This window comes from Arachis duranensis, unplaced genomic scaffold, assembly GCF_000817695.3.
Source record: "Arachis duranensis cultivar V14167 unplaced genomic scaffold, aradu.V14167.gnm2.J7QH unplaced_Scaffold_81192, whole genome shotgun sequence".
Taxonomy (NCBI): domain Eukaryota; kingdom Viridiplantae; phylum Streptophyta; class Magnoliopsida; order Fabales; family Fabaceae; genus Arachis; species Arachis duranensis.
The window spans coordinates 1-9396 of record NW_026265127.1 but is presented as its reverse complement, the minus strand read 5'-3'; the positions used below and the strand labels follow the sequence as shown (position 1 = coordinate 9396).

Genomic DNA, 9396 nt, shown 5'->3' with positions numbered 1-9396 from the left:
ATATATATAGTCTTTATTGGAGGAAAATTAATAGATCTCATTTATTAAATTATATATATAAATGGTATATATAGAAATATGACCATTGAAGTGACTTACTTTGAAAATTTATAATGGTTATAGTTACCGTATATTTATCAATAGGATATTCTTATGATGAACTTAATATTAGAATTTTCTTTTGACCTGTGACTATAATTGTAATTGACAATGTATTTATTATATTTTGATTCCGGACACGTAATACCCTACGGTACTAGTTGAATGGACATTGGGTATGATTTAAATACTTGTAGAATTAATGATTAGTCCAAAATAGTATTTATAGTTTTAATCTCATTTATCCAAATCGAAAGTAATAATGACTTATTTAATTCAATATTTATGACATTAAATGAGATCACAGTTATATAAGTTATTTAATGTGAAATTACTTAATTTGCGATTATAATTAATATATGTATTGTCCATAAATATATTAAGAAATAATAATTTCCTAAAAATCTTCTCCTTGGGCTATACATATATATTTTTCTGAGATAATTACATCTTATAAATTGTATGCGCACATATTTTCCTGATTACTTTAATAATCTGGTCTGTCTCATATATTAGTTATGAAATTATCGCAGCTTTTATCACATTAATGTCGCAACGAAACCACGATGATCGCCATACTAAAATATTCAACTATATAGATCAAATATGAATGAGAAAATTCAGAAATTACATACAAAAATAATCTCATGCATGCCTATTTCCAACTGGTCTAACTTGAATAAAAATTCTATTTTATTCGGTGATAGACTCAAATGAAACTACAACAGCAACGCTCATGCTCAAAGCAATGGCGACTAAGTGATAAGTTTGTGGAAGAAGAAGAGAAGAACTTAACAGACTCACAATGAGAGAGAAAGAGAGAAGGGAGGGGGAGGAATTTACCTAGAGAAAAGGGACTCGGTAGGAGAAAGGTGGCGATGGGCTCAGCAGTACATGAGCTGTGAAGGAAGATGGGAGCTGTGAAGGGGGTAGGCGGCGATGGACTCAGCAACGACAATGACGAAAGCTATGAGATTTTTTGTGAAGAAGCCGAAAAGAAGAAGACTCTAGGTGAGGATGATTGAGTTTTTCTTGCATGGATATAGAGTATGGACTAAGACTGTGAATTACTGAATTTGTGATGTGAGGCAAATCCTAATACCTAAAAAGTGTTTATATGTATATATCTAGGACGGGTACACCCTAAACCTGACCATGTCCTGTCCTGAGCAAAATCTGTCCCGATTCGGATCAAGTTATTATCCTCTCCAACTGGATATGGACGGGTCGGGTACCCACATATTCGGGTACTCCTGCCAAGTCTAACCACATATTGATGCTTCGTTTATTAAGAGTTTACCGCTAGCCAATGAATTGCTACACACACAAGGTGAGATTCTAACTCTTAATAATTGTTTAAGCGAACGAGTGAGATGATCACTCAACAAACTCAAATTGATTAAGACAAATACTAATTATTTTTAATATTTTAATATTAAATACTGAGAATTTAATTTTAATTATAACTTTGTAAAATATTTATAATAATAATTACTATACATATTTTATTTAATTTTTTTTAAAAAATTATATAATTTTATATATTATTCTATATAGAGTACGAGAACATACACTAGTTCATTATAATAATGGTAACAAGTTAGAGTTTGACAATCAAACCATACTCTAAAAGTTAGCCAAGAATTAAAAGGATGGAAGAAGTTATATTTTTTGTTCATCTTGAGTTCTTAGTAAAAATATTATTACTTCATACTATTGGGTCGTCAAGGAGTGTTGTTAGACGCCAACCTTGATTAGTAAATTTAGTATGACTAATTTACTACTCGCTTAGTATTGAACTTATGGGGTCACACACTAATGAGTATTCTAATCTTTAGTAAATAATTATTTAATTATTATTTTAATTTGATCAAACAAATAAGTATATTAATTCAAATAGAATATTATTATATTCTTTGCTAGCACCATGAATATAATAATATTATAATTGAGAATATTAAACAATTAATTATTTATTCTATGATGAGTTTTAAATACGGATAAGGTCCTAACTGATTCTGTTTCAAATTAAGTTGTAATTTAGATAAAATCAGTTACCAATCTCATACTATATATAAATGTATATGGTAAAAGAAAAGTACATAACTTTTTTTTCTACCTCCACATACACAAATATTTCAATTCTTAGTGAAGAATTGCTGGTGCAAGGAGTTACAAAAAATTTTTCAATTAAATTCATTGGTCAAGAAGTTGACAATAAGGATCAGTCCTGATGTGGATACATATAGTACCTTTGTACTGTTGAAGGAAAAAGTTTCTTATTTATTAAGGTATTCAGATATTGGCATCTAATTCATCTTATTTCAATAAAATTTTAACCACAAAATAGATCAATATAATTACTTTATTACTTCCGCTACGTGTTATGAACACTTGTAATCCTACAACATGAACTATCAACATAATTACCAAAATTTTAGTTCCAATTCATAACTATTAATAAACACAGTGCTAAATGTTGATGCGTGAGCATCTTATACCCTTTTTCTAGCTGTTTTTATATTGTTTTTAGTTAGATTTTATTAAGTTTTAGTATGTTTTAGTGCAAAGTTCACCTTTAGATGCTACTTTGAGTTTTTGTGGTATTTTTATGACTTTAGGTGAAATTCGGACGAATTTGGCAGAGTCTTGTGCAAAGATAAAGAAAGGATAGCAGATGCTGTCAATCCTGACCTCCTTGCATTCCAACGAGCATAACTTGAGTTACAGAGGTACAATTGACGCGGTCTCAACGGCATTAGAAAGCTAATTTTCAGAGCTTTCCAACAATATATAATAGTATATACTTCTCTTTTGGAATCACTGCCAAATCATACGCTAAACTCCAAGACTGACATTTAGCGCCCAAGAAGGAGCCACTTCCTGCGCTGAACGCCCAAAACTGGCGTTCAACGCCAACCAGGGAGCAAGGGACAGAATGCACTCCTCCCCTATGGGCGTTCAACGCCCAGATTGGCGTTGAACGCCAGGAAGAACCGAAGCAATCACCAAAGTGGTTAAAGTTATGAGCAACTAAACCTCTTGGTTAAAGTTAGGAACTCTGTTTATTTCTATAGATTAAAGTTATTATTTTTCTATTTTAATTAATGTTTGATTCAATTCTAAGGTGTTGTTTTCGTTCTTAATCTTATGCATCTGGGGTGGAACGAGAGTATGACCCTTTATTCTACATGAGTTCTTGTGATTCTCGAGAGAGCTATCTCGATTGGACTACAGCTTGAAAACACTCCTCCTAAACTGCAATTTACTTGGGCTAATTAGATATGTGACATAAAATCCGGTTAGCTTTAGCTAATTGAGGTTTTTGTGGCGCTAAACTAATTTTTTGAACTTCACCCTCCGATCTGAATTGAATGACCACGAGAGTGGCTTTTGATGAAGGTTATAGGAGATTAAATCGCTAAGAGATTATGTTTTAATCACTTATGGTTTGCCATAGAATAAATCACTCATTATTAAAGTAGTTGGTGAGAAATCTTAATCCGAAAAAATAAACATCTCCGAGAACTTAACTGTTTTCTTATCATTGTCTTATTCCGAATCTGTTTATTTGCTATTTATTTGCTATTTCATTGTTTTTGCGTTTACAACAACAACCACCTTTTACTATTTGTCTGACTAAGTCCAGCAAAATAACTATTGCTTGCTCAATTCAACAATTCTCGTGGAATCGACCCTCATTCACCTGAAGTATTACTTGGACGACTCAGTGCACTTGTCGGTAAAATTGTACGAGTTCTAATTTCGCACACCAAACCAAATGTCAATTTCCTAATTCGAATTTTATTATCACAAAACAAATGCTACCTAAATATGTTAGAACAAGTGAATAAATTTTTTCTCTGAAAACGTCCAAGTAATTCTCAGCAATAATATCTCATTTTCACACGACAACTTAATCATTTATTATTTATTATTGAACGTAGGACATGAAACATGTATCTCGGCTCAATAAGCTTAGTATATATAGTAGCTTATACCTTGCCCATTATTTTAGCAAAGATACATGAGGGCACATCATAATAATATTATTATATAGCTCCAATTACCCAGCTTTAAATTCACCATTAATTTGATGTGAATTATTCATCGCTTTTTCAGCAGCCTTTGGAAATAAGGTGAACTTCAACCTGTTTGCTCACATCAACTACCAACTGCATCATAGTGTGAGGATCAGGAGTGTTTTCATTGATCTTCTCATATTCCATGGTCCAACGCACCATGCATCCTCCCTTTTTCTTGGGAACAGCATGAAGCAAGAACTTGAAGCTCTTGTAGTGGTGCTTCAGCAGGTCTCCTTCCAACACTCTAAAGCTTATTTTATTATCTTCTTTGTCAATGTCTTCAATAATATCCTTACAAACACAAGCCTTGCCATCTAATCTTGTCAAAACCAAAAACCGTTTAGATTTTACGGATCAAAGGAAATAAAATGTGTCATCACAACATTGTGAAAGTCGCAATGCTAAATCGCTGCAACCACACTTCAGTTAAAGATATAATGTTCTCTCTTTCTCTCTATCTCTTTGATGCATGTTACTTTCAGCACTAATTGATGAACCAATCAATTATACCAGAATGTATCCCTGTTTTTAAAGGTCAAAGAATTTCAATTAATTTTCGCGAAATCACTTCTTCAAGACTTAAAATTTGGATTTATGTGATTTTTTGTAGGTGTTTATAGGCTAAAAGTTTAGTGTCTAATTAAAAATAAAAGTTAAATAATTAATATTTAATTTAAAAGTGTAGAATTAATAAATTTTAAATATTTAAAATTTGATATAAAAAGTAAATTTGATAAAAATTAGCTGTCAAGTGATGGGCATCATAGAATTGAGAGATGAGTAATGTTACATGTCCAGTAAATATTATTATTTTTTATCAGTATTTAACCAGTAATAATTTGTACTTTTATTTATAGAGATTTTACACACAAAAAATATATAATATGTATCTATATTTACCAAAATTTACACATATAAATTAATACAGTTTATACTCATTTTTTAGAGTTTGCATACATAAATTAATACAATTTATTTATTAAAAACAATTTAATATTTATACTAGTCAAATAATAACCAACAATACTAAAAACTGCTCACTCTAAAGATTTTTTATATAAAAATTTAAACTTTCAAATCTTGTATCAATATCTAAGATTAAACAAAAAGTTATTTGTATGCATAGTGAATCTTGACCGTTACTTTGTGAGGGGAAGGGGTTTGGGGTAAAAGATAATTAAAATATAACCCAAGAGGAATTGACTTTGTAACAAGTTAATAAGGTCCACTTGACATTACCATGAACATAGCTCCATGAAATGATGGATCTCTCAGTGCCCCATCCACCTTCATGAATTACAACACTCTGTACTTTATCAGGGCAAACCTTAGCAACATGGTGTGTCTTGTTGCAGAAAACACATAGAATTCCTTAGCATCTGCCTTAATATGAAACTCTGTTTCTATCTTTTGGACTTGAGATGTTGTCATGTTAAGCAATTAACTCAATTTTCACACTTCTCACCATAACATGCATGCCTATTTATACACACACACATCAAGTTTCCAACTTCTCATATAAACTATTTAAGAATTATACATCGAGATATTTCACTGTTATAGGCTTTACTTTATGAGATGCCAAATTGATTATTATAGGCACATATCCTCCAAGAGCTTTCTTAGTGAAAAAAGTATAATCCGAATCTTAAAAGACCAGACAATAAATAAAGATATTCAAAAATATAAGAGCCGGTTCGAAAATATTAATTTATAGTAATTGACTAATTGGGACAAATTTAAATATAAATTAACCTTTTAGTTATCGTTAATATTATCCTTCTTACAATAACCTTCGCTTTTATACTGATTTTTTTTTGTCTATTGTACTGTTTTTTCTTATTATTGTTATAATTATTATTTCATTTATTATTACTGTTATTGTTTTTATTAGTGTCATTATTTTGATTACTGTTATTATTATAATATCTCTATTATCATTATTATTGTTATAATTAATATTAGTATTATTTTGATTATTAAAATTATTATTACTATTATTCTTATTATTATAATTATTAATGTTATTATCATTATTTTAATTGCCAATATTACAATGATAATAATAATAATAATAATAATAATAATAATAATAATAATAATAATAATAATAGGTTATAGGCTAATAAGAATCACTCTAAAAAATTAAAATCGAAAACCGTAATTCTAAATCCTAATTCGAAGACGTGTCTTTAATTTTTTTTTATAAAAAATTAATATTTTATTAGAATATGGTTACTATTATTTTTATTTTGTATATCTATCTATATTAGCTAATATATTTAGAGCGGTTTTTAATTCAGATTCTTAAAGAATTAGTTTTTTTTCTTACAATTAGTATTTTGTTCCGAAATAAAATTAATTAATAATTTATTATTCACTGTTACTTCATTCTTTATTTACTCGAGAATTAAAGCACAAAGAACTAATGACACTACAAAATATCATACCATTTACAGTGACGAAAATTAGTTTCATTGATTTATTCAAATAATTCAATTTTTTTTATATAGTAACCTCAATTTTTTCATTAAAGAGAGGATATTACATTTGTAACGTCACTGTTATTATCAAAATAACAAATGAATTAAAAAAATATATATTTTTCTTTTTTTTTGGGCATGAAATTTTTTTATTCTTTTTTTTTGGACTGAAATTTTTTTTACTCTTAATTGTAAATATATATTTCTTTTTTTAATTTGAATAAAGATATACTTTTTTGTCAATAAATAAATATAGGTGTTTGCTACGATACGATAATAAATTCATACGTACCGATACGTTTAAAATATAGACAAATAACAATAAGACATGTGGAATTTATTTTCCACGTCAACATTTAGTTTTTTCTTTTTTAAATATATAGTATATCACCACTTTTATTAAAATACTCTTTTAATTAAATAAAAAAACATTTATTTATTTAATTTTATAAAAAAACTTAAACATTCTTCTTTTATTTGATTAGACAAAAATATCTTTTTAAATTAATTAAATTTTAGAATTCAATTAATCCTAATTTTATAGATTCAAATAATTGAAACAACAAAACAAAAACATATTAAAAAACAAAAAATTAAAATTATTCTTCATCTGTGTTAAACATATTAAAAAACAAAAAACTAAAATTATTCTTTATCTGATTCAGAAACCTTCTTGTTCACACCACGAAGGTTTCAGTCTTCTTCATCTTCTATTAAGAAAATAATGAATAAATAAATTAAATCCAATTAAAAAAGATATTATGATATAAGCAAATTAAAATAGAACAAGTGAAAGAATAAGCTTTGCAAAGTGAAAGAAGTCATCTGTAGAACAATCGAATAGAACCCTGACAACTCTATCGAAGCATATGACAATGAATACCTTTGTTTTTGTCGCAACCGACATCTGCTAAACAAAGCACCCCCACAACAAAATTCAATACTATTTGGTGTAAACAATACAAAGGTCACAGAAAAAATAGAACTTTGAAGAGAAAAAAAAAGAAGAAGAAGATACTAGGATTCAAAATAGTCGGAGGCAGAGGAGGCAGAAGTAGGGTGCGGGTGGCAGAATTTGCAGAAGGAAGAAGTTGGGACATCAGAATTGTCACCGGAGGGAAAAGAAAGGGTCCTTTCACAAAGAGCGCAAATGGCATCTTGCGTGCGACACAGAGACAGATGAGAGAGATCGAGGAGCAGAGAGAGAGGATAGAAAGAGGAGAGAAGAAGATGAAGAAGACTGAAACCTTCAAGGCATGAACGGGAAGGTTTCTGAACCCAGACGAAAAACAATTTTAATTTTTTGTTTTTTTAATATGTTTAACATAGATGAAGAACAATTTTGATTTTTTATTTTTTTAATATGTTTTTGTTTTGTTGTTTCAATTATTTGAATCTATAAAATTAGGATTAATTAAATTCTAAAATTTAATTAAAAAAAAAATCTAAACTATGACTCCTTGCTTCATTTCCCTTCAATCATTGGTTCAATAGGATCAAAAATGAGTTAGATTGGGTCCAAAATAGGCTAGAAATCGCGAATCACGTGCACACTTAAATGAGGCATGCGCTCAGACTCGTGCGTACGCACACATTGTGTGTATATGCATACTCAACTCAATGTTCACTATAGACATATGCATGTCATTTTCTAGATGTTAGCTTTCTAATGGCACTGAAACCGCATCATTTGGACCTCTATAGCTCAAGTTATGATCAATTTAGTACAAAGAAGTCATGACTGACAGCTTTACAAATTCTTCATTTCTTTATGAATTCTTCCACTTTGCATATTTTTTTCTCCATTTCTTCAAGTCGTTCTTGTCTTCAAACCTTAAATCACTCAAACAAACATATCAAGGTATCAAATGGCAATAAAATGAATTAAAAATTGGCAAGTTTAAGTATAAAAAACATGTTTTTCACAATTAAACACAATTAAAAAAAAATTCACAAAACATACTATTTCAATGAATAAGTGCAAATTTATGTAATAAAATTTATTCATTTCAAACAAAAAATTATTATCAAATATAAATTTATTACTGGGCCAAGGCCCTTCTTTTCCTGCTATTCCAAACTAGGGTTGCTAGACATCCATACCTCTAGTTTGAGGAAGAATGTTATTAGTTGATATAGAATTTATTTATAATAGTCATTAGCCTTTAATCTTAGTTAGTTGTTATATCATGGTTAGAAATTTGTTGAAACTATAATTAGAAAATAGTTTAGAAATAATCATAGTTAGTTAGTTTTACAAATAATCTCTATATAGTAATACTCATTTTTGTGATCATTCATTTTAACTTCAGCAAGCAAATCTTTTTATCTCACTTTTTTTTGTTTGTCTCTTTTTTTTTCACTGTTTATCATATTCTCCAACCTTCCATAATTCACAAATTTTTTACCATAAATATAGAGATGGAAACAAAAAATTATTAAAATATTTTTATTAAGTAAAAATAAAAACAAAAGCATAATAAGACATTTAAACCATTGATGAAAAATTAAAATCATTGATGTAAAAATTGAAATTTTTTAGGTATAATAAGACATAAGTTCACAAATAATTAATCATGTACACACAATAATTACGGTAAATTCAAACTCAGCTTATAAAGTTAAGATTTTAGATTACTAAATAAAATTACAAAATCGGATCTAACTAATCTAATAAACTTAAAAGAAACTAATTTTTTTTTCACAACATCAAAGAAAAGAAAAAAAAA

General features: G+C 28.6%; 1 protein-coding gene and 1 long non-coding RNA gene across 2 annotated transcripts in view; one reads left to right on the top strand and one right to left on the bottom strand.

Annotated features, from left to right (window-relative positions):
- LOC127744673 (uncharacterized) overlaps nucleotides 1-3534 on the top strand; it is an 11258-nt gene extending 7724 nt beyond the window's left edge. The window contains exon 3 of the long non-coding RNA XR_008005608.1: nucleotides 2721-3534. This is a non-coding gene — a long non-coding RNA (uncharacterized LOC127744673). The remainder of the gene's footprint in view (nucleotides 1-2720) is intronic.
- A 220-nt stretch (nucleotides 3535-3754) lies between these two features.
- Nucleotides 3755-5555, bottom strand: LOC107464806 (MLP-like protein 34; the record flags this gene model as incomplete). Its single annotated transcript, XM_052256798.1, has 2 exons — nucleotides 3755-4498; nucleotides 5424-5555. Coding segments are annotated over 2 exons (413 nt in total), but the record flags the coding sequence as incomplete, so codon positions are not given.
- Between the last annotated feature and the right edge of the window lie 3841 nt (nucleotides 5556-9396).